Raw genomic sequence first — 26,880 nt, 5'->3', positions numbered from 1 at the left:
TATCTTTTATATTTTCGACTCGCACTTATTTTGATTTGTTTTGCACAATGTGTCGACATCCCAGACTCATTTTTGGGTGGCTCCAGAAAAATCAAATATACAATCAAACTAGCACTGTCAGAATCATAAAAATGTCCGACTAATGGACTGGGTTTGAGTTTGATTAACAATAGACGATATTGCGTTTAGATAAATGCAATGCATTCTGGTTTCTCGGGGACTCTCAAAGGAATGATAATGTCGATTACATAATGATCTGGAATAGATTATAATTCCCTTGAGGGTCCCCGAGAAACCAGAATGCATTGCATTTATCTAAACGCGATATCGTCTATTGGAATATGGAATTTCATTGGGGTTGCGTTTCAATATAAATTTAAACTCATTGCATATATTTTCATATCCAACACGCCAGAATTAAAATTATAATTGTTTTTTGTTACAAAAATTTAATTAGGTAGTTAAAAATAACCAAACAGCTTTGTCTGTTTAACAAATGATGATAAAATAGTGTTTTAGTACAATACCATTTATTAAAGAATACTTAGTCTCAGTCAGTTTCCAATGTTTTGACTTTCTGTTTCAAATGTTTTACTTCACCAGTTAAATATTCAACTTTGTTCAATAATAAATACATGTGGTGATTGACAGCTTCATCGTTATGGTTCAGACAGTCACTTTCGCTTTCACTATGAGCTAGACAACCCACCGATTTATATCTACACGTTAAATGGTTATCACTTTTAGCTTTACCTTTATTAGCAAACGAAATTGGTTCATATATTTTGGCCTCGCTTAAACAATCACGATGCTTAAATCCATTGGTCAGAGTCACGCGCTCATAGATACCATTACTCATGCCACCATCATGATTATTGATATGGTTACCATGGTGATTATTGTTGTTTACATGTTCGTATATATCATTTTTCTTGAAGGCGCTTTCCTCCATACTTTTGGACCTGTTGATGCCGTGATGATTATTGGCCACATGGTTTTCCACATGATTATTTACATGATTGGTATCACTCTCTTTATTATATTGGTTTTCAATTTCATCTTTATCGGAGTTCAGTGAGTGTGACCATGTGTTATTGTTTGGTATACTGTCACAGTTATTATGACACGAATCATCATGATTCGTAGACGGATTCTTATTCGATTTTGTTTTCTCAGAACTTTTCTTCGAACGAAATGGCCATGGTCTACTACGTTTTTTACTTTCGACTGGTTCAGCGCGTGTGACCATGCCACCATTAGTCATTGTCATTTGCCGTGGCGTGGTTTCACGTGATGTTTCACCCTCAACATCTGTAAAATCTAGCTTGAACAAATCGCTATCAAATGGTTTCTCATCAAGTACCTTCCGTATGGGCGTGGGCGTTATATTATTCTCATCCAAATACTCAGTCCGCCCTTCTCTTAACGCCTCTAGAAATGCCTTATCAGGTTTGTCCCAAGTGTTATATTGAGTTTCAGTTGATTTAAATTGAGTCGTTGATTCATATTGTGTTTCTTTAGATTCGTAAATCTTCGAAGGTGAATCTGTGCCGATATTGATGGTTTTCTTAGTTGGAGTCTCATTACTAAACGGCTCTGGGAATTTACGATCAATCGAGTCTTCGTTATACTTTTGTTCTAGTTTCTCCATAAATTTACGGTCAAGAGTGTCGTTAAATTCGTAATCGCTTACATTTCCGTTTAGTTTTGGTCGTTCCAGTGTATCACCGTTAAATTTCGAAGTATCCTTAAATTTGAAATCGTTTTCAGCTTCTAGTTCCCATTCCTTTTTCTTTTTCTCGAAAAGCGGTAAAAGTGCTTTCTCTTTAGACGGCGATAATACATTTTCAAAAGGCGATTCTTCGATATCAGAAAAAGCACGACTTCGCGCTGAGCTAATTAGCATAGGATAATCGGGTGGTGGTAAAATATCGATGGGGGGTTCAGGCCATTCGGTTGAAGCGGCGCTATTGCGACCGTCAGAAGGTGGCGGCTCCGGCCAGCCGCTGTCAGAATCAAAGGTACTCTGTCTGGTAAGGCTACCGCCTCCTTCGCTACCAGCAGTCGATAAGGGTGGAGTCGGCCAATTATCGGAGTCGATTGATAATTGATTCATCCTTCTCAAAGCGTCTTTTTTATTTAGCGATAACGATCGACGTGGCCTGATTGTACTCTGACGATCAGAGCGTGCCGATGCAGGTGATTGTGACGACACACCCCTTTTATTTGCCAGGGGTGTAAGTCCACCCTCGGGTCGTGCCCAATGTTTTTCTAAATCCAACAAATAAGAAATACTCTTCTCACTTAATAAAGACTCGAATGACGAATTAAATAAACTGTTTGTATCGATTTTTTGATTCTTCAAAGCAGCTAAAATAGTGACGGAACGGTCGCTATATAATGATTCGAAAGATGACGAATAAAGAGAATCTAGCGACTCGTCGTACGTCATGTCGGGAATGTCATCCATCGTGGCGTCGTCGGAGAAAGAGACATTTTTCGCGCTTCCTTTAGATAGCGAACTATCAGTAGAAACAGACGGTGATTCAGGTACCATGCGATCCAAATCGGCTTTACTCATATCCGATTCGGAATTTAGTTCTCGATCTTTATCGATTAAGATGGATTTGGATGGTTGTTCAACTGCTCCGGGTTCATGCATCACTTCTGGAGACTTGCTGTTCCGAGACAAAGAAAAGCGGCGCAGCGGACGAAAACGACGCGACTTTTTCTTTGGTTTTGTCGCTTTAATTTGTTTCTTTGAACGATCTTCCGTAAATACGGGGCACTCTTCACTAAACGTACGACTCAACAATTTACATAACGCTAATGTGTTAGATCGTGGTGATTTCCAGTCAACTAAATAACGCAAATAAACCAATCCCGATTTGTCAACATTTTTCGATTCTCTGATCACCATATTCTTGAGCGGCTTTACAAAGACAACTGGTGCTTGTTTCGGGTGCGTGCGTAAAGTATAAATCTGAATCGGGATGTTATACGTTGCAGATTTAAACTCGATAGGGACTGTGCCTCGCAGCGTCAAAAGCTCTTCAGTGCGGCCACCTTTCGTGTGTGCACATCGTTCAATTTTAGGATGCAAGTCTTGGAAAGCATGCAACACCTGCATGATGTCATATTTTGCTTCTTTCTTGTAAAGGTACTTGTGCTCTTTTAATAATTCTTCCACATTTTCATCGTAATGGTCTAAATCCCTTGAGGGTCGCGTTGGCTTTGATTGTTCTGCCATGTTTGTCTGAAAAAAAATTAGAAAGAATTGAAATATTGAAAATTGTCTCTAGTAGTTAGACTGCGTTAGACTAATGGCTGTTATAGATGTTCAATATCAACATTGTTAGTGGATTTTATTCATTACACGTTTTTTTTTTTATAAGGAACACGTTTATAAGGAACTCGAGGCTGAAAATGGTTCAAAAAATAAGGAATTGTTAAGGAACTGCTCAGGCTGAGAATAAGTGGATTTGAAAATAATGTACCTTATTGGGACTAATTTGACCAAATTTTGATATTTCAAGGGGCAAAAAGTTCAAAATTTCCTATGTAGTAAGGAACTCATAAGGAACTTTGAGACTGAAATTCTCTGTAAAAATAAGGAACTCCAGGCTCAGAGCAAAGTTAAGGTTCCTTATAAAAAAAAAACGTGTATTCATCCAATTTTATACATATTTTTATAACACATGAGGCGAGTATCTTCTATATACTTCAAGGATACTTTGACGATCTTTTATGCTCAAATCCAGGGTCGGATACAGGAGGTAGGCTATCTTATTCATGGAGAGTAATTAGTTTCCATATAAGGTAAAACCATAATAAAGTGCACTCTCCTCCATTGGTTATAGCCTCCCTCTGTATCCGAGCCTGAAATCTGTTTACGTGAACTCATTTCAGCCTTCAATGTGGCAAAAAGTCTCGGGGAAAAGATGCATAGAATAAACTGTTATCCGAAAATCCTTTGAAAAGTTCTCTAATTATTCCTCCTGCCAAATAGGGTTTTTTGAAACAGTGAAAATGAAGAAATATTATGAAGCCCAAATTTTATCATTTCAGACTAAAAATGATGAGTTTTCACCAAGATAAAGTTTCGAAAGAAACAGAAGCTAGACATTAGAAACCATCCGACTGAGCAAAAAAAATATATAAAATTTTCACGAACGACAAAATATACATTAAACTACAAAAAAACTGTCATCTTTTTCCCCCCACATTAAGTATTCAGCGAAACAAAAAAAACGTCTGCCGAAAAAATAATATAGTTTAACTTCTTCAAAAAAAATTGTATTTTATCATCAAACACAAAAGAAGAAACCTTTTAAATTAATAATCTCGATCAAAAAATACATTTAGTAGTAATTCCATCCCAAAACCCTGAACTCACGAAAACATAAAAAATTCAAGAAATTTTTTCTCTTTTTAGAAAAAAATCGAGGACAAAATTTTTCCTTACTTGACCAATAATTTAATAATATGAATCAAGAAAATTCATAAAATTTTTAATATGGTGGAATAAACTATCAAATACTGTTAAATATTCATTTAAAAATCATTGGAACGATTCAATTCAAGATTTTAGGCGGGAGGAGGGAGGTTGTGGAAACCCGGGGCAACCATTCATGGTATTCTTCAAGAAACTCAATACAATATATTGTACTGTATTTAAGAACTTATTTAAATATTTTACTTATAAGAAAATGTCTCTCCAGACTGCTACACATACGTACACAGTAAAGCAAAAACTTGAAAACTTTTGTTAGTCTTTTTTACAAATATATTCTATTCAATTCCAAAGATGATGAAATCAAAAATTTATGAACTCCCTAAATTTGACCTGTCATAAATTAATCAATTTCGACATTTTCACTAATACGTTTATTGACGATTTTGAGTATTGATTTTTTTTCAAGAATCTCGTTGCTTAGTCACTTAAACCTCCAAAACGTTATATATTTTTGTTTGTTGGGTATAGTGGATTTGATTTTAAAATAATATTATTCAAAAGTCACTACTTATAAGATCGTAAAACAAGAATATTTTCATAAAAAAAAAAAAATAGAAGCTAATAACAGTATCTGTCTTAAATTTCAGTTGTTTTATTTTTTGAGGACATAGGACATAGCAGGACTTACCTTGCAAGATTTGACCCATCGCTTTATGGGAAATGGCCTAGAGTTCGTATCGAGGTCGAATGAAATTATACTTCCAAAAGGCGAAAGAAGTCTTATTCTTGTTGTTTAATTCCTCAATGTTCAGAATTTGTTAAAATTCTTATAAAAGAATACAATGGCCATTTTGTTTTGATTTCATTCATATTGATATTTCAAATTCTTTCACTCGTGACATGTGACCTAGATTTTACGATACGAAACTGCACGGAAGTAAGCAATTAAAAATTATCCTAGTTTATGAGATTTATCGTCCAGGAGTTATCAATGTACGATTTGAGGCTCCTTAAAAATTGTTGGTTGAAATTTATAAAATTAAAAACCCTTACAAAAGAAACCCAACTCGCTGGCGGTATTATTCTGTGTTTGACCAGGTCTAGCTAGAAATACCAAAATCGAAAGGTGACTTAAGAGATATCTGTTAGCTATAGTTCATCATTTTTGATTGGTCCACCCAGCTGGCACACAACGTTGTTTCAACGTTTTTCTAACATTCACAACGTCCATACGTATAACGTTAGATAATAACGACATAGCCTAAGCTATGTCCACCATCTTTAATCAGAGTATTTAGAAAAGTGGAAGCAGGTAGTGGTACCAAAAATACTCTGATCACGGAAAACTCGAAAAATCTCCAAAATATCGCCCCTGGTGGAAAGTTATCCTCCAATTTTCCTCCTCCTCCTCCTCCCCTCTCCTCCCCGTTTCAGTCCGTTATTTTTATCCCCACTGGCTGAAAAATTTCTACCGGATTGACCGGGTCTGTGAGAAGGGGTGTTTAATCAATACAAAACATTTCCCAATACTTTTTAAATCAAACCATTGACGGTCAATAATTGATCAATTGATCCATCTCTCAAATAATAAATCTCAAATTTTCTGCAGTTAAAAGTAACGTGTAAAAAATTCGCATTCGATGAATAAATATTTACCAAGAATTTCTACCTGGAAAAAATGTTTCACATTCAAATTAATTTGGATGTTATTTGGAAAAAGATAACAAATCATGAAAAATTTAATAAAAAGAGATTAATTGGAGCTAAAAATAATTGAATAAAATTCCAGACACAACTTATGCTTAAATAATTGATACATTTTTACGATTAAGAACTGCAGGCTACCAATTCTTGATACATAGCTTTGTCTTCGAAAAACATGTCTACACGTTTTTTTTTTTATTAGAACCTAGTTTATAAGAACATATAGGCTGAAATTCGTCGAAAAATTAAGAACATCTTAAGAACATGCCCAGCCTCAGTTTGGAAAAAAATGACAAGAAACTACAATTTTTTCCTCTTTTTAAGCAGTTTTAACCGAATTTAGGGGTGGATCTTCAAAAATCGAGAGTCAAATATTGTCCAAATTTTGCCAAATTTAAGTGCTCTTTATTTTGTATCATATTGTCGATTTAGAGTAGTCTGAAAAATTAAGAACGCATTTAAGAACATTTTAGGCTGAAAATTGTTAAAAAAATAAGCACATCCAGGCTCAGCCAAATTCTAGGTGTTCTAATAAAAAAAAAAACGTGTATCACTGTAGGGTGAACTGCACCCTAATTTAATTTGATTTAATTACTTTTAACAAAACATTCAAAATACAAAAAGAACTTAACGTAGGACAATTATATTTTTTATTGCATCGCAAATGACTTGTACTTATATTCCCTAGGCAATTATCGTAGGCAATTATCGCTAGATATTATATCAATTTTTTACAATTTCAATTCAACTCAATCATTCAATTCTAAAACTTACACAAGAAGGATGTATGTGGAAGATGTTGAGATGTGTTTTTAGATACAAGTTTTAGAGTTCAATACTTCAAGTTCAATCTTTTATCAATCATTTCATGTACCTGTATTCACTTGCCTTCAAATTTGGCATGTGGCTATCCGGTACGTTTGCCTCTTTGTTTGCCTTTGTGTCTTTCTTGTTTGCTTTTTGTGCCTCCTTTTCATGCACATTTAGGTTGGGTCCGGTTTAGGTCTGGACATTAGGCTAGGTCATTTTTAGGCATGTTTTTTGTTAGTCAAATTTAAGTTCATTTATTGCATTCAATTATTGTCAATAATCAATTTCTCTAGTTTATTTTCTAATTGTAATTTTTCAATCAATTTTTCAGTTTGAACATAATCAACCAGTTACAAACGGAAGCTGATTCCAATCTTTGCTCAAATTCCCCAACATTCAAACGGAGTCCTACGTCATTCAACGGGAACCCGCCCATTCAATTTCAAACACACGGAATCGTTCATCAATCCAAGCGAACATCCGTCTTATCAATCGGTGATCCATTCAGTCAATTTGGTGATCCACTCAACAACGTCCACTCAACAGGAGACCTATCAATTTGGAATCCACTCAACAGGACACACCCAATAATTCACATAACGGGGATTCAACATGGCAATGAACCTAAGACCACTCGAACGTATAGACTACACTGAACCAAAGGAGAAACGAGACGTTCGACCAAAAACCAGTATAACCACATCCAAATATACACCCAAAGACACATCCAAGGTCACGCCCGAAGTCACACCCAAAGATGACGACACAATCGAGGCCACGCCCAAGGATGACATGCCTGAGGAACTGAAAACGATACCTCAAGATATCACTCAACTCGAAATCGATATCATGGTTGCAATCGAGGATATTGATGACTTGATTGATGAGAATGCATCCTTTGATGACGTCACTACCTCGAAACTCGAGCAACATCGAACCAATCTTCGACGATTACGAAATATCCTCATGAGAAATCATCCACAGTCTGACCTGCTTTCCTTCCGAGATCAAAGTCACCTTGGATGTAAAAATCAAATCCTATATCAAATCAAACAAAGGCGCGAACAACAAACACAAAAGTCTTGCAAGACAAAATGAAGCAAGACGAAATCCAACGAAAACAAAGATCAATCGAGTTTCTCGTCAACAACATTAATCGAGATCTGAAGGAACTTACAGAACAATTTTCCAAAGATACAGAAACTGCAACTGACGAGGATATATCGAAATGGAAGAAGGAGATACCCCATCTTTCATCAAAGGTCGACAAGGTTGCAGACAACATCAAAACCCTCATGCAAAGCACGAAGCTCTGATGCATCTTACGAGACAACACTCAAGAACATCAGCGAACAATTCGAAACGCTATTCGATCTCAAGAAGAGTTTCATCTTAGACATCAATGATGAGCTTGCAGCAGCCAGAGACATCGAAAAGAGTCGCGAGTTCAATCGTTCTCGACTAAACATCAAAATCGAAAAGTTCTCCGGATACGACAGTAAGATCGATTTCTTTACCTTCCGTACGAACTTTGAAAAGCTCCATCTGAAGACAACACCAAAGCAATTCTTACCTGAGCTGTTAAAGAACAACTTCCTCACAGACCACGCCCTTAACTTAGTTCGCAATCTTGATGACATCGACATCATATGGGAGAGATTAAAAGGTGTCTATGGTAACCCAAAGATGATGCTATCCAAGAGGCTTCTTCAACTTCAAACATTGGACGTCAGCAAATCAACGAAACCTGAAAAAGCTATCGACAGTCTTACCAAAGTCATCAACGTGCTTCAAGATTTGATGAGATTAGCACAAGAACACAACATTGAAGAGTACCTATACTATGGTGAAGGACTCAACACCATCTACCAGCTGATCGGTGATGTACAAACAACGAAATTCCTAGACACCATCTGTACCGACGACCTCGAGCAACAAGAAATCTGGTCAAAACTCATATCCTTCCTGGACCATCAGAAGAGGATTCATCAACAAAGACTTATGATCCAAGGACCAACATCAGATCCAACCAAGAGAGATCCTCCAAAGAAAGACTCACCACCATTCAGACGAGGTCCATCATCACACCACACTGATGGTCAACAGAATCGTCGTCCACCTGATCAACTCAACTGCTTCATATGTCAAGCCGCAAATCATGTTGCAACCAATGGACCACAAGGAAGCAAGATCGTCCAATACTTCGCATGTCCAGTATTCGTCAACATGACTCCTATCGAACGTTTCAGTGCACTCAAATCCAAAGGACTCTGTTTCCAGTGCTTGTATCCTGGAGCCAAGTACGACCAAGGGAAACATAAGGAGGGACGTTGCCAAAAGATCTTCTGCTGCTGCAAAGATACTCTCCATGACAAGTTTACTCACAAGAAACACGTGCTGGTTTGTGACGAACATAAATCTACCCAGGAGAACAAAGATCTGTTTGACTTCTACAAATCAAGATGCATCAGCAAGATCCAACAGTTAGAAGCCTTCACCAAAGACATGCGTCTCACCTATCACTTCACCCCAGACGAACCAGAGCCCAATGATCATCAAGCCATCTACGTGTTGCAAACGATTGAAGTTGACCAACAGCAATTCACTTTGTTCTACGACAATGGATGCAAGAATTCTGTCATCAAGTTTGATGCAACCAAACGACTGGGTAGCAATCGAGCCAAACAGATCATCTCAAGACCAATTCCAGTTGGTGGCGTTGGAGGTGTTCACAACACAATCAACACATGGAATCTATACCTTCTCGTTACCACTGGCAACCAACAATGGTGCAGAGATGACTGGAGTTTGTCTCGACACACTCACTGCGACCTTTCCCTTCTATCCATTGCAAGGAAAAGTGGAGAACGACATTCAGCACAGTTGGGAGGACTCTGGCCACGACATCAATCATCTTCCAAGACTGCCACCAATGGTTGGAGGAGACGTCGACGTGATGATAGGTATACGTTATCTTCGTTTCTTTCCTAAATTCATCCACCAGTTACCTTCTGGCTTGACCATCTACCAATCACAATTCAAGAACATCGATGGATCTTATGGGGTGATCGGTGGTCCCCATGAGGTATTCACAAGTATCGAAAATCATCATCACTCAACTTCGTCACAGTTTGTAGCAAGTCAACTGGAAGCAGCAAAGTTCGGGTTCTACATTGATCCAGACATTCGATTACTTGGATCAGCTACCCTTCAGTGAGGTTCGACATGACTTGTATTTCACTAACAACCCAACTTACCAAATCAACAACGACGAATCTGAACCATCAACTTCATACATCACCAATCTTAATGAGAAGTTCGAATCAGTTGGTACAGACCTTAACTATCGCTGTGTCAATTGTCGAAAGTGTTTAACCTGTAAGAACCATTCTACAGAAGATTCCATTAGCATCCAAGAGGAGGTCGAGCAAGACTTGATTAATCGCTCCATCACTATCGACCCATCCAATTGTTCATCGATTGCTAATCTTCCACTAATACACGACCCTCTGGTCAAACTGGCACCAAATCGAGACATTGCACTTCGCGTTTACATACAACAGCTTAAACGTTTGGAAAAGCATCAAGACGATAAGGACGACATCCTCCTCTCAGAGAAGAAACTGCAACACCTTGGATTCGTCGAATATGTCAAGAATTTGCCCACTGACATCCAAAAGCAACTATCAGAATCTCAGATCAAGAATTTCATACCATGGAGGGCTGTATGGAAAGGCTCTTCTATATCGACACCGTGCAGAATTGTCTTTGACGCTTCCATGCCGACATCGACTGGATTTTCACTCAATGACGTTCTAGCAAAAGGAAGGAACTCAATGAACAAGCTACTCGAAATTTTTCTGAGGTGGAGAGGACATCGCATCGCATTTCATACTGACGTACAAAAGATGTACAATTCCGTTAACCTTAGAGAATCAGACTGGTGCCTTCAACGTTACCTATGGCAAGAACACCTTGATCCAAGTCAACCACCAGAGGAGAAGGTCATCATGACACTGATATATGGTGTCAAATCATCCGGAAATCAAGCCGAAACAGCACTTCGAGAAACCGTCAAAATACATCGCAAAGACGAACCAGAGGTCGCTAGAGTCATCACTGAGGACGTTTACGTCGATGATTGCCTGTCTGGGGGTGATCAAATCAGTACCATCAAACTTCTATGTCAATCAATCGATCAAATTCTATCGTATGGTGGATTCACATTGAAAGGATTCACAATATCTGGAGAAGAACCGAAAGACTCTCTAACAGCCGATGGCACCACAATCTCAGTCGCTGGAATGAAGTGGCATCCAAAGAATGACCTCATATCCTTCGACATCAACCTTGACTTCGCCAAGAAATATCGCGGTAAGAAACTTGGTGAATGCAAAGAAGTACCAAAACGACTCACCAGAAGAATCTGTTCATCAAAGGCTGCCGAGATTTTCGACATGACAGGACTGCTTACTCCTATCACAGCGACGTTCAAGCTGGACATTCACGATCTCGTTCAACGCAAATTAGCATGGGATGACGAGTTACCAGCCAACCTTCGTGACATATGGATCAATCATTTCGACCTCATGGAGGAGATCAAGACGATCACATATCAACGAGCCATTGTTCCACAAGATGCAACATCACTGAAGATCGACACCCTCGACTTTGCTGATGCCAGTCCATCAATGATCTGTTCAGCAATCTACGTTCGATTCCCAGTACCAGATGGCTATTCTTGTCAACTCATCTTTGCTCGATCAAAGTTACTAAACGATACAACACAACCAAGAGGAGAGCTGGCAGCTGCAGTTCTCAATGCCCACACAGGAGAGGTTGTTCGAAAAGCCTTCAAGCAAGATCACATTGCACACAAGTTCACTGACAATCAAATTACACTCCATTGGATTTGCAACGAAAGTCGACCACTCAAGGAATGGGTTCGGAATCGGGTTGTGGAAATCCTACGCTTCACCAACAAGGACAGCTGGAAGTACATCAAATCAACAGACATGATAGCTGACCTTGGTACAAGACGTAATTCATCACTAGATCTGATCAAACCAGATTCACCTTGGTACAACGGATATGCATGGATGAGGAAACCATCATCAACGTTCCCCTCGCTGTCACCAGAAGACATCTCACTGGATCAATCTGAACTCCAACAAGCATCCAAAGAAGTACGTGCTGCTCAAGTGCATCACATATCATCCAATCAAGACCAGCTTCAGAGGAGGAAAGGAACATCAGAAGTCAAAGAGTTCGTATCATCATCAAAGTATTCAAATACCTCAATCGAAAAGGATAGAATTCTCACATACACAGGACGAATTCTACCAACTGATTCTGTTACCATCATTGGGAAGGCTACACAACGAATGTTAGATCTTCAATCGACGTCATTCTGTGTCCCAATCTTGGAGAAGTCATCACCAATCGCCTACAGCATCGTCAACGACATCCATTGGAACCACATCACTGCTTCACATTCTGGTGTGGAGACCACTTGGAGATATGTTCTTCAGAAAGTTTTCATCATCGAAGGAAGGAGTCTGGTCAAGTCAATTCGATCAACTTGTGAAAGGTGTCGATACCTTCTCAAGAAAACCATTGACGTATCAATGGGACCAGTATCACCTGAGAACCTGATGATTGCTCCAATCTTCTACGTATCTCAAGTCGATTTGTGTGGTCCATTTGAATCATACTCGTATCACAACAAGAGGGCCACTGTCAAGATCTGGTACGCCGTCTTCTGCTGTGCTACTACCACCACCATCAGCATCAAATGCATGGAGGATTACTCGACAAACGCATTCCTACAAGCATTCACTCGACTATCGTGCGAAGTTGGGTATCCACGTCGACTGCTCACTGATGAGGGCAGCCAACTCGTCAAGGCTTGCGAAACACTTCAAATTGATTTTCAAGACATCCAACGTCGTCTCTTCAAAGAATCCAATGTCGATTTCAACACTTGTCCAGTTGGAGGCCACAATATGAATGGTCTCGTAGAACGAAAAATTCGTGAAGTCAAGAAGTCCATCCAAAAATCAGTCTCCAATCAACGACTATCAATCATGCAATGGGAGACATTCGCATCTCGAGCAGCAAACAGCATCAATGATCTACCATTAGGCATTCGTGACTACGATGGAGACTTGCAATCATTGGATATCATCACACCAAATAGACTGAGACTTGGACGAAACAACGACAGAAGCCCAACCGGTGAATTCAGATTGTCAGGAAATTCATCAAAGATCATTCTACAAAATCAAGCAATTTTCGATTCTTGGTTCGAGCTATGGTTAACCTCACACGTCCCAGGACTTATCGCCAAGCCAAAGTGGTTCAAATCAGACACCAGCTTAAAGAAAGGTGATGTTGTTCTATTTACCAAGCAAGATTCACCGATACGTTCAAATTACCAGTTTGGAATGGTCGAATCCGTTGAAATCGATCGAGACGAGAAAGTTCGAAAAGTTAAGGTTCGTTATCAAAATGCTTCAGAGAATACTCATCGTTTTACATTTCGTTCGGTTCGAAATCTTGTGGTGATTCATCGTGTGGATGAAACCTCTATGATGTTGTACCTTTATAATGCTAACCAATTTGCCACCTGTGGTGGGGCAGTGTAGGGTGAACTGCACCCTAATTTAATTTGATTTAATTACTTTTAACAAAACATTCAAAATACAAAAAGAACTTAACGTAGGACAATTATATTTTTTATTGCATCGCAAATGACTTGTACTTATATTCCCTAGGCAATTATCGTAGGCAATTATCGCTAGATATTATATCAATTTTTTACAATTTCAATTCAACTCAATCATTCAATTCTAAAACTTACACAAGAAGGATGTATGTGGAAGATGTTGAGATGTGTTTTTAGATACAAGTTTTAGAGTTCAATACTTCAAGTTCAATCTTTTATCAATCATTTCATGTACCTGTATTCACTTGCCTTCAAATTTGGCATGTGGCTATCCGGTACGTTTGCCTCTTTGTTTGCCTTTGTGTCTTTCTTGTTTGCTTTTTGTGCCTCCTTTTCATGCACATTTAGGTTGGGTCCGGTTTAGGTCTGGACATTAGGCTAGGTCATTTTTAGGCATGTTTTTTGTTAGTCAAATTTAAGTTCATTTATTGCATTCAATTATTGTCAATAATCAATTTCTCTAGTTTATTTTCTAATTGTAATTTTTCAATCAATTTTTCAGTTTGAACATAATCAACCAGTTACAAACGGAAGCTGATTCCAATCTTTGCTCAAATTCCCCAACAATCACCATTAAGCTATAAGGTAAATACTTTTTGTAATATAATGGTGGAATCTCCATAACTCGAACACGCACGGGGAACATAAATTTATTCGATTTATAGAAATTTCAAAATATTGAGTAAGGTTTAAAAAGTATTGTTAACTGAAGGGAAAAGCTAACCTGTGCGAATTAAGGAGACGTTGGAGTTATAGCAGATCGAGTTGAAGAGACTCCACTGTATATCATTTCAAAAGATCAAATTCTACATAAAGTATATACTTTTAATGTCAATTGCGTGAAATTTTAAAGTTGAAATATTAATCGTAGTTCCATGATGTCTCAAGCAGTTATCAAATAATCGGTTAGCCAATGAAAATGCGAGAAATTATTGCCTTATCCGCTCAAAATTCAAGAAATTTCATATTAGCCAATCAAATTGCAAGAAAATACGTCAATACTTACATCTTCTTCTAAATAAGATTCCAAATCCGATTTATCCCAAAACCATTCCACTTCTTCCGTCATAGTATTTACCAATCAGAATGCAGGGAAATTTCATTAGCCAATTAAAATGCAGGAAATTTTACATCAACAATCAGGTAGTAGTTAACTAATCACATTTATCCAACAGCAGGATATTTTCTCCTTTTACTTTTTTGTTTGTAATTCTTTAGAAAATATAGAATATCTCAGTAAACCATCAAAATGCTTTTCCCGAATCCTTAAACATGCCTACTCCTATCCCTAAAGCCTAAATTGTTAATAATACACTCTTTTGACCTTCAAGGTGTGAGGAAACTGGATTCGAGTTTACCATGGAGAATGACGTTGAAGTAAACGAAGTCATTGCATTGACATTGTCATAAAACAATAAATTTTGACGTCATCGTTTATATTATTAGACCCCTCGAAAGCCGATCGCTCCGTTAAGGCCGGTGTCCACTTTCGCGCGAAGCGCGCGAAACTTTTCACGGTATTTGTAACGTCATTGGTTGATTGAAAAAAGAAGCAATTCCATTGGTCAAAATTGACGTAGCGTTTGAAAAAAGTTGAACTTCCTTCAACTTTTTTTTTGTTCGCGCGAAACTTCTTTATGACGTAATCTTCTCTTCAGGCAAAAACGGTTAAGAAAAATCTTTCGCGCGCTTCGCACGAAAGTGGACATCGGGCTTATATATGTATTAGATGAGATAGGAATATTAAAGAATAAAATCAACTGGGTTTCTTGATGCTATCCTAAAAATGTGTGAGAAATTTCAAAGTAAGCTAGGGAATTGGTGAAATACATCTATATCATCTATCTACCTAATCTTCTCACTTCTCATAACATCTATAAAAAACAGTACAGGCTCCCACAAAAATAATAACATTTTCACACAAAATATGAACACAGAGTATCAAAATTTAGAACAACTCATGAACTAATTTGACCCTTTTTTGAATTCATTAATTTTGTCACAAAAACAAACTCTCCTCTAAAGACGAAACATATTTTTAGTCCATCTCTCTTTTCTTTAAAAAAATAAAGAATTATTACTAATCAAGATATCACTCAATCCTATAGAAAATTAAAATCATCATATATAACAGTTTTAAAAACAGTTTTCTAATTTTTTCGACCTTTCGATTTTCAAGAGGAGAGGAATTCCCGCTACGCTATCAGAAGGGTTAGTATGTCTTTCTATTGATTTGTCTAAGTGTTTATTTATAAGAATCAAATATAATAAATCAAAAGGATATTAAAAGGGCCTGAAATAAGTATAAAGAAAGGTCAAGGTGTCTGCCCATTGAAGTGCCTAAACGTAATTATTTATAGGAATCAAACAATACAATTTAAAAGGGCATTAAAAAGTCTGTGTAAAACTGTATAGAGAAGGGTCAGAGTGCCTCCCCATTAAGGTGCCTGGATTACAATCATTTTGGAGAGTACTATATAAAGGGCGTCATTCAAGATATCCCCCATCATTTGCTGACACAGCATTTTTAAATGAAAGAAAGAACAACTTATTCCCCCCTGCGTTTTTGAAAAAAATGATTTTGGTAATTCTGCTTTGTCAGCATATCATCAAAAATAATGACTTTAACCTTAAAGAATACCACAAGGAATGAAAAAAATCTTGTCTTTTAACGGGAGGTTTCCAATATTCTTCAGCTTAGAAAGGGGGTGTATACCGATTCAACTACGTTCAGTTTAGTGACAAAACTCAAATTTTAACTGGCACGAGCTTAGATGAAATCAACGATCTAAATATAATTTTCTGTTATGTACGGGTTTAGCCGGTTAATTTCAAAAAATCTAGTAATTCGATCCAGAAATTCGCGCTCCGTGACTTAGTATTCCAAAAAAAGAGTCTTCAAGCTTGGTTTAAAGTTGCGTCTACCAAAAACTGAACTATTTGACATACTGTATTTGCCATCTTTATTTCTATTTTTTCAAATCGCACTCTACTCTCATTTATCTTTTGACACCGAAGCGAAAATCGTCAACCATTCTAAAAAGAAATTCAGCTTTCTTTATGTTAGTTTTTTTTTTGCGAAACTTCACTTTTTTACTTCCTTAGTTTTTCTGTTGATATCATAATATTTTCAAAAAGCTTTCTTTGTTCTACAGTCTGTTACGAAACCTTTTCGATGAGGAATTCCCACGCCTTCAATCAGGGCACCTTTTTCGAACTATTCCTACGGAACAAGACTTTTAGGCTACACGTAAAAACTCGAAACAACGTTTTACGGTGACGAAAAGCAGGTAACTCTAAAGTAAGACGCTATTTCGAAAAGTCTGATTTCGAAACTAGAAAAAAATTGGACGGTGTTGTTTCAGCGCTAGAATTTTGCCAGCCTAAACACAACCCCGGTGCTCTGAGATAGATTGTTGGGAGTATTTTTTGGTATTTACTATGTTTAAAACCTCCAAAAATTCTCCTTGCGAAATTGAAATGACTGGCCCCATAGAGAAAGCTCTTAGAGTCTATGAAACCAAACAATCACTCTACCTAGGTACACGCCCGGCCCTCCTAACATTTGATGAAAAATTTAATCTGGAAAACCCTAAAGAAATTATGATCACTGCATCATACATTTTTTCTGAAACTTTTCACTCGTGGGAATACATTGAAAAAGTGCATCTGGTCTTCTGACAATTGTAATTCCCCAGCTGGCACACGACGTTGTTTCAACATTCATCTAACGTTATAAGGACGTTATGAGCATTGCTTAATCGTTGAAACAACGTTGTGTGCCAGCTTGGATAGTAAAATGTGATAATTTCCCCCATCAAAAGCCATCCTCCTCAAGAATTCCGAAAAAAAGAAGAAAAAACGCAATGTCTCTGACTTACTGTCCTTATCATAAAATAAATATGCTTGATTTTTTGTATCCGAACTTTTTTTTTCTCTAATTTTTCACCTCCAGTCCTTTCTATTCTATTCTTCTATTTCTCCCTTCATTTATAATCATTACGATTTTCCATACTTTTTCTTTTCTTATCATTATTTTTTATTATTATTTTTCTGTTCAGTTTCTTTATAATAATATCAATGTTTCATTTTTTCACCCCTAAATACTCTTATTTTTCTGACCAGTATTCCTCATAATACGCACTTGAAAGATATTTTCCCCATTTTTATAAGCAATTACTTAGATTTATGCCAAAAAATCACGATGTTGGTGACGCAATACTTTTAACGAAATCGCTCCAAAAAGGTTAGGTGTTCACCGCAAAAAATGAAAAAACAGAAAGAAAGTCAAAAACCTTTGTCTAAAGGGCTACACACACTACATAAGCAATTGACGATATATTGCTGAAAGCCAGCAATATATGGAAAAGATATACGCAATATATTGTCAGCTTGATTTGAAATATTCCAACAATATAACGGTGTTGTTTACAGAAAGAAAATTCCTTTTGACCAGTTGTTTACTTCATACATGACGCTCCATAAGCCATATTGTCGAATATTGTTCGTCAATATATTGTGTACTCTAAGAAGCCTTAAGAGCTACAACAATGTCGATGACAAATCGGAGAAGCCAGGGCTCAAATTCTATGGTGGAGAGCGTTAATTTCCATATAAGGAAATTTGAACAAAACAACCCACCACCGTCATGAAATCTGTCACTGTATCATGATAGACTACATATTTTCTCAAAATGCGGTGGTTAAAACAGATTTTTTAGTCCGAGAAGGAAGATGGATTTACCACATCAAATTGGCACATATTCTTGAAAATTTGGCAAATTATACAGGATCTTGAAACAGAAAAGCCTCTTTATTTACTTAATTAACGGAAAGGAAATCTGTCTGAGACGAAACAACTTTTAATACTTAAATGATTCCTAATTTTATATAAGTATATTATAAATTTCGTGAGATGCCATGAAAAAGCCTACGTGAATTATCTTAAACAAAGCCTACTTTGCTGGCTCTCTTTCCCTTTCAAGAACAGTATAAAAATTGCATCATGTTGTAAGAAGGTCAGATTCAATTCTTCGACGTCTTCAGATTATTATCACAGACCCACCAGCTGATTGGTTGCAAGTGACGTATTAATTGATGTTACGTCACTTACAGCCAATCAGCTGTTGGGTCTGTAATGTAACGTCTGAAGACAATGCAATGATGTATGTCATGAATTTACGCCATTGGACCTGCGACGCGAGTTCTTATTTACAATCAAACCAATACAGCCCAACCCCATCGTCCTAAATTTTTTTATTCCGAATGGAATTCTAAGATTTGAATCTCGGCTATTTCATGAAATAGAATTCGTATATTTTGGGCAATTTTTTTCGTCTAACTTAACCTCGTGAAGATCATGAGCTGCGGCGTTAGGGCTGCGTCAAGTATCCGAACAATGAGTGTTCTTACAAAAAAAATGAAATCAGTTTATCCCGTTTCTAGTCCCTCTCTTACTACTCACTAATCAGTACTTCATTAATAATTGATCGATACCTTTTCACAAAAAAAAGTGATACATACTTCTTACACTTCTGAATATGAGATACGTTTAGTCAAAATAACCTCCTACAAGTGCTTGGATTCTTTTGAAACATAATTTATTTTATAAGAATAATAACCTAATCTACACTTTTTTTTATAAGAACCAGTATAATTTTGCTGAGGCTATCGGCTGTTCTTATTTCTTTGTCACTTTGAGCATCAAATTGTTCTTATCATGTTCCTATTTATAGGATGTGATTAAAGGAATAGTGTATTGCTACAGTTGAACTCGACAGCAAAGAAACTCGCTCATGTTTTTCCCGCACAAAAGTAAAACTACCCGAGTGAGTATTTCCCGTCAAGGGCGCGAGAAAACCGAGCGAGATTCTAGTCTTGCTCAAAAAACGAGCTAGAAGAAAATGGCGACTAGAAAATCTTTATTGAGAAAAACTGTAATGTTTACGAGATCTTTATTGATCATTTTGTGGCTGAGCAGTGTTAATATTAACTGAAATAGGTCATATTATTATTGAACTATCATTATGGAAAGTTTCAAAGCATATTTTTCAGTGATGCTCGAGATTCAGCTGGATATGATTTTTAATGTGAAACTTTTAAGTGTCAAGCAAATAAGTAAAGCACCAAAATCATAAAGTGTTTTTATTCAACTACAGTATCTTTGTGCAAAGTTTCAATGTTTATTTTTCTATGATGCTGAAGATACAAGAAGATATTTAATATCAAGATTGAATTCTTTTGCTAACCAATTTATACAGAACTATCTCTTCTCTTGCTTTCAGTTAAATAACAATGTAGTCAATTTTGAACACTCAAGAGGAGAAAGAGATTTCTATTTTCTCTCGAAAGTGTGCATATGGATCTGAGAAGTGAAACGAAACTCATCAACAAGACAAGAAAGACTTGTTCATCTCTCGAAAGTGTGCATATATGGATCTGAGAAGTGAATGAAACTCATCAAGACAAGAAAGTCTTGTTCAAAGAAGATTTTCATGGTTCGTACTTCAAAATATGGGACATTTTTGTTCATCCAATGACTTGAAAAATCAACTCTGGAGACTGTAGTCTAAATAACTTCAGAATACTTCGATAGAATCATGGAACGCGGATATTATTTTCTCAATAAAATCACTGTATCATAAGATTTTGCACGAACCAAATAAAATGAAGCGAAAAGTAACTCTACGATGAACGAAAAACTCTGGTTCTGAGCATCATATTGTACTGATTTGGAATTTTATGAAATAATGTTGAGGAAGTAGCAGTAGGACACATTGATTTGATTAAATTTAAAATCCTGTAACTATCATTGAAAATTAAGATCAAACCATCGATCAAGGGACTTTGTCTTCTTGTGCTTCTGGCATGGTTCGACTCTGAAGCTACATATCTCTGCATCCTTTTTGAAAGTCCTCGTACATGCTATGATTTGGGAACAGTTTGTTTCGTTATGGATGGACATAGCTGCATTTTTTACAGTGGTATGGATATGCTGCTGTAAGAAGAACTGTTTACATTTTATTTACGTTGTTAACTTGAGTGAATGTGGAATATTGTGACTGGTGTTGTATGAAGTGACGATAAATACATATACTCAATGATAAAATTTTAAGATATTAAAACATTTTCTGCTAAAAAAAGGAAGTATTTTTTCACCAACAGTTTTGATAAAATTTTATTTTCTAGGTAACTTTTTTCCCTATGAAGTGCTACTGTGTGAAAAACTCTGAGGGTGCTTTAATTGAGAATTTTTTTTTGAATGGAAAGAAATATTTTGGAAGGCAACTTCAAAGAGGAGGTCATATTATTATTCAAATACTTTCGCATCACTCTTGATAAAAGTGAAGCCATAAAGAATTTGTAAATTCTTATATAGTTTTCAAAATCCAAATGCATATACAGGAATTCTATAATGTGATGTTATTTTTTTCAAAAAATGTTTTATGCATTATTTACTATTTGTTATTTTGTTCATCTGCTCTTGATGAAACACAAAGAACACAGGAAAACAAAAAAGAACTGTTTATATCTTCTCATCTCACAATCTCTTTGTGTATAGAAAAACTCTTGTGTAGTATTTACATTTGTGAATCAATTTTGGCATAGCAAAACAGAAAATTTCCTTCATATAAGTATGATACAAGACAGAAGAAATTACACGAAAGATTTTACATTCCCCTCCCAACTTTTTTATGTCGCAAAGTATTTTTCGGTTTGTTTACATTACGAAAACGAAAGTGAAATCCCGTTCGACCAATCAAATTGTAAACTTTTATCGCGCTCGACCAATCAAATTCCAGACACGTGACCATAATATTTTGATTTGCGTAGCAATACACTATTCCTTTAAGGTATTTTAAGCGTTATACCCAATTTTTACTACTTTGACCCCTAAATGGTTTGAAATCAAGTAATTTCAAGCTCAGTATTGGGCTCTTCCAGAAAAAATCCGTTCATTGGGGGTGGAGGATATATTATTTTTTTCATGAACTACCCCTGGACATTTTGATTTTTAACCCCCTGGACACGGGTTATACCCCTGGACAAACATCAAATCAACCCTGTGGACACAAAAAATTACCTCTGGACATTGGGAATTTACCCCCTGGACATTGCAATTTTTTGGTATTTTTTCAATACCCCTGGACAATTCATCCTCCACCCCCCATGAACGGATTTTTTCTGGAAGAGCCCATTGTTCTTAAATTGTTCTTATTTTTTATAAAATTGTTCCTAAAAAAAGTGTATCTAGTGCCGCTGTTTATAAGATAAGTTTAGAGTTTGGGTCTAAATTTACTTTATTTTACTTCCTTTTTTGCTGTTTCTAAGTGTAAAGGTATCTGCATTTTTATAAGAACACTCTTTAACTTATTTTATGTTCTTATAAAGAAATTATTGATTTCGCAAAGAAATAAATAAATTAGTGATTAAATTGAGCCTACAAGTGAAAAAGCACTTTCACTTTCCATTCATCAATTTTTAATGTATATCCTGCTTCGTCATTGACAACACTAGTACTCTACTAAATCTAAATCTATATTTTTCTAATTGAGACTCGATCAAGCGAAATATAAGTATTATTTGATATTCCAATAGCGGTTTGGCGGCTGCGCAATCTAAAGCTCTAAAGAAGCGGTGCAATTTCACATCGGAGAGTGGGCCCGGCGGAGCGAATTTGAAAGAGGAGAGGCTGAAAATTAGTGTCTAAGGAGGCGCCGACGGGATAGAAAATCTAAAAAAACAAGCCCACGAGATTGGTACAAATAGAATCAAATTTATAGCAACACTACATAAAAAAACCCTAGCAAACTAAATAACACTGTAGATATCTGGTACGCAGATTATTAGATTTCTTCATTCGACAAGACTCATTACTTAGCTAAATTACCAACCCCTCAAGTATGAGGTTATGATTCTTGTATAAAAATTAAAAATCTCAATACAGTTTGTTTCGAAAATTGGACGAGGAAAATTTCTATACTTTCTTCCAGCTTAGCTTTTAAGCTTTGAATATTAGTAAAGAAGTACGTTCATACCAAATCGAAATGCTTAAAGGATTTAAATCCATAGTTCACTTTAGTTATGTAAGTATAGTATAATGTCTACATTGTCGGAAATGATTGAAACAACGGTTACTGAAGAGTGACCCAGTGAAAATTCTCAAATCAGTGCATAAAATGAAGAATGGAGCTGAATCTGGATGTAATATAAACCCGACTTACAATCTAGTACACAATCAAGTACAGATCCTTAAAGGATAGTGTCTTCCCAATAAGGATCGGGGATAAAAGTTCAGGGTGTTTTGACTCAAAAGGTATGATTTTTCTGAGATTGCTTTGTAATGGTTAGGAGAGGGAGTCCTACTAATAGACGATATCGGCTTTACACGAAAACTCAGATTTGACCCCCGAGAATTGCCCACAATGCTTTGTGTGGAAAGAATTTCATCGTGAACTTTTTCCGCGCAAAGCATTGTGGGCAATTCTCGGGGGTCAAATCTGAGTCAAATCGTCTATTGTCAATCGATGTCATATAATGGTAGTCAATTTATATCAATTTCATCTCAACTCTTAAGAACTCTGGAGTAAATATTTGATTAACATCTTAACAAACAGTGTACAACAATAAGCTAGAAAGTTCGCACAAATATCTTCACTCCCACGGTTTCGGTAAATTCACGGTTATTCATACATTTATTGCTAAGCCTTTTAAGTTCGCTTGAATTCTGCTATCTGTCATGACATACTATATATATAGAGAGTTTATACTTTAATTCCAACAACCATCTCAGTTGTAAAACACGGAGAGAAAATTTTCGTGGTAAATATAAAATAAACTAAACTTGTAAATCAATAAAACTAATACAACAAATACTATTAGCACGACCTGCCATATACATAAATCGATTCAACGTATATTGTTTTTCACCGAGTAATTCGTATTTTTGGAAGCAGAGAAAAAAGAGGGGTGAAAATCTAGCAAGTAGGTATCGCCTCTTTTATCTAATAATTTGATAAGCGTTTCTTTTTTTCATTCTTCCTCTGTTGATCAAATTTTTTTGTAGGCAAAACTTCTATTCAAATAATACGTTGAAAAGCACTCCCTGTCAAACTACAATATGACCTTACTGGAAAAAGAACAACCAAAACTTCTTTTTACAAATGCTACGATAAAAGAACCAGTTTGAAAGCTAATTACACCTGATGGTTCGTTGACTGGACCCATAAACTTGAACGCAAAAGGGGAGGGCGAGTACGCAAATACCACTATACGCGGTGGGAAAACATTTGTGATTTTAAAAAAGGCATCAAACTTTTAAATTATAAGCAACTCAGCTGGACAACATTGTTTCAACATTCATCAAACGTTATGTGGACGCTTTGAACAATAGTCAGTCAAGAGGGGAGGAGCGTTTTTCCCCTTTTTTGACGACTGAAGTGTGTAAGAGGTTAATAAGTGACCCGCAGTTCTAACCAACAATATTCAGGACCGTTAAGATTGCTAACATAGTCTTTAGCAAGTCAAGATTTAAGAGAGATAAAAATGCAAGCCGCCTTCCATAACAAAAAACACAGATGTATACAGCACAATAAGGAGAAAACTCGAAAAAGTCTTTTCTTATAGAAAACATTTAGTAAGATGAAAAAATGAAACAAAAGTGAGAACAATTGAAAAAAGAAGCAAACTTTAAAAAAAGAAGAATATGATTTTGGAAAATAGGAACATCATACTTATGCAAACATCTGTTTTAATTAGCAAAGTAGAATTATTCATTAATCGATCAGCTTTTTTGCAAGCTTCTTAAAAAAAGACAAACAACGAAAAATTTATGTCGTTTATGATCTTATCAAATAATGCCTATCAATGTCAATCAACGTCAAATAATATCACATAATGTCAAACAATGTCAATCAATGTCAATCAATGTCAATCAATGTCAAACAATGTCAAACAATGCCAATCAATGTCAATCAATGTCAATCAATGTCAAACAATGTCGACCAATGTCGAATCCAATGTCAATCAATGTCAATCAATGTCAACAATGGGTCAAAAGGTCAATCAATGTCAATCAATGCCAATCAATGTCAATCAATGTCAAACAATGCCAATCAATGTCAAACAATGCCAATCAATGCCAAACAATGTCACACAATGTCAAACAATGTCAATCAATGTCAATCAATCAATCAATGTCAATCAATGTCAATCAATGTCAATCAATGTCAATCAATGTCAATCAATGTCAATCAATGTCAATCAATGTCAAACAAAGCCAAACAAAGCCAATCAATGTCAATCAATGTCAAACAATCTCAATCAATGCCAATCAATCAATCAATGTCAAACAATGTCATCAATGTCAAACAATGTCAATCAATGTCAAACAGTGTCAATCAATGTCAAACAAGGTCAATCAATCAATCAATGTCGAACAATGTCAATCAATGCCAAACAATGTCAAACAATGTCAAACAAAGTCAAACAATGTCAAACAATGTCAAACAATGTCAATCAATGTCAATCAATGTCAATCAATCAATCAATGTCAATCAATCAATCAATGTCAATATCAATGTCAATCAATGTCGAACAATGTCAATCAATGTCAATCAATGCCAATCAATGTCAAACAATGTCAAACAATGTCAATCAATGTCAATCAATGCCAATCAATGTCAATCAATGTCAATAAATATCAGTCAACTTCATTACATGTCAAAGAAGCCAGACAATAGTGAAGTTATAAAGTAAATCGGTAAAATTACGACGAGGAACGAAAATTTAACAGGCTAGTGAGTTTCAACCCATCAAACTTAGTATTTTCACTAGCATATTATATTTTTCGTCCGTCGTCGTGATTATCCTGGTATGTTTGACCTCAGTAATGCCAATCATTGTAAAATATAATGTCAAATCACGACATGGTGTCAAGCTTATCGTTCTTCATACATGTAAGTTTCGACCAATCAATGAGCATAGTATACTTCACCAACCTCCCCGAAAATCTGGAAAAATCTTAGGTGAACTAGAATAAAAGGGGTTTTGTAACAAGGAAAGTGAATTTGATTCAATTTAATTCAGAATGAACATTAGAAGAGGCAATAAGACTCTCAGTTACAAAGAAAAAAATCAGACTTAAGGCCTAAGTAAACGCCCTTCAAGTAACAGCTTGAATAATGACCTCTTTACAATAAATTCAATATAAATAAAATGGTCTAAGACGAAACCAAAACTAGTATAATATTCGATACTATATGTCCAAATAAGGGCAGAAAAAACACGATTCCTACCTCTCGTCTTCAAGAAAATTAAATTTAGGTAAATTTTGAGACCCTCCAGAAATGTAACACCTCTATTAATTAATTTTATATCCCTCCTTCATATTATTATTTTGCCCTCTTACTTATTACAATGTTCTGTTTTGAATTTTTTATAAGCAGCATTATGGAACAAAAATTATCCCTAGAGATTTTGAAAAGCCTTGAAAATTTAAAATCCTAAAATCTTTAGATTATAATAAGGGTATGGTTAGAAAGAACGAAGCCAGTCTAATTTATGTTTTTTTTGCAAACTTAACCTTGAAACAGTCCATAAGACATTTGAAACAAGATTCCCCATTGACATGATATTATCCAGATTCGAAATTGGTTCTTAAGATTAAGTCAACGAAACGAAAGTTTCGAATAATAATCAAATACGTCATACAGAAAGAGGAAATATAACACAGCATACTCTGTGTGGAAAAAAGCGCTCGATGAAGCATTCTATACATTAACAAAAGTCTGGTCTTGAAATTAACGGATTGTCATGAAAATGGTTACATCATCAAAATGTAAATTGTAAGAATTTCATTGCAATAAAACGTACATTATATAGCCCCTAGACTGGGAATCCAGTCGTTTATAACGTTTTTGTTGAAAGCGGGAAATTTTTATGTCGGGATATGGTTAAAATAAACGACTGGGCTAAGGTGGTTTCCGTAGCTTACGGGAGTTCCAGCAGGGCCCGCAGATTTCTGCGGGGTGAGAAAACAATCATATACAACAAAATATATAAACAAAAAAATTTCAGCCAATGAGAATTTCTAAGTGAAAGAAAAAAAAACCAAACCAAAACAAACCAACAAGACCCCCTGAAAATGTTATCCAAAAACATGAAAAAAGAGAATTTTTATGAAA

General features: G+C 36.0%; 2 protein-coding genes across 3 annotated transcripts in view; one reads left to right on the top strand and one right to left on the bottom strand.

Annotated features, from left to right (window-relative positions):
* Positions 1–371: 371 nt before the first annotated feature.
* The window catches only part of LOC136823636 (putative uncharacterized protein DDB_G0277255), a 28,640-nt gene continuing 2,131 nt past the window's right edge, over positions 372–26,880 (bottom strand). Inside the window, exons 1-2 of one of the 2 annotated variants that reach the window (XM_067079814.1) lie at positions 14,704–14,912; positions 372–3,256 (exon numbers count right to left, since the gene is read on the bottom strand). In XM_067079814.1, coding sequence (XP_066935915.1) covers positions 551–3,256; positions 14,704–14,766 — 2,769 coding nt within the window. In that variant the 5' untranslated portion in view covers positions 14,767–14,912 and the 3' untranslated portion in view covers positions 372–550. Of the gene's footprint in view, positions 3,257–14,703; positions 14,913–26,880 lie in introns of those variants that run through there. The other variant, XM_067079815.1, reaches the window with a different exon arrangement.
* Positions 24,593–25,453, top strand: LOC136823687 (putative uncharacterized protein DDB_G0286901). The gene has a single exon (XM_067079854.1). The coding sequence runs from the start codon at positions 24,593–24,595 to the stop codon at positions 25,451–25,453; it is 861 nt and encodes a 286-aa protein (XP_066935955.1).

Source organism: Clytia hemisphaerica, unplaced genomic scaffold (assembly GCF_902728285.1).
Source record: "Clytia hemisphaerica strain Z4C2 unplaced genomic scaffold, Clytia hemisphaerica genome assembly, whole genome shotgun sequence".
Lineage (NCBI taxonomy): Eukaryota > Metazoa > Cnidaria > Hydrozoa > Leptothecata > Clytiidae > Clytia > Clytia hemisphaerica.
This window is presented reverse-complemented; position numbering and strand designations above follow the sequence as displayed.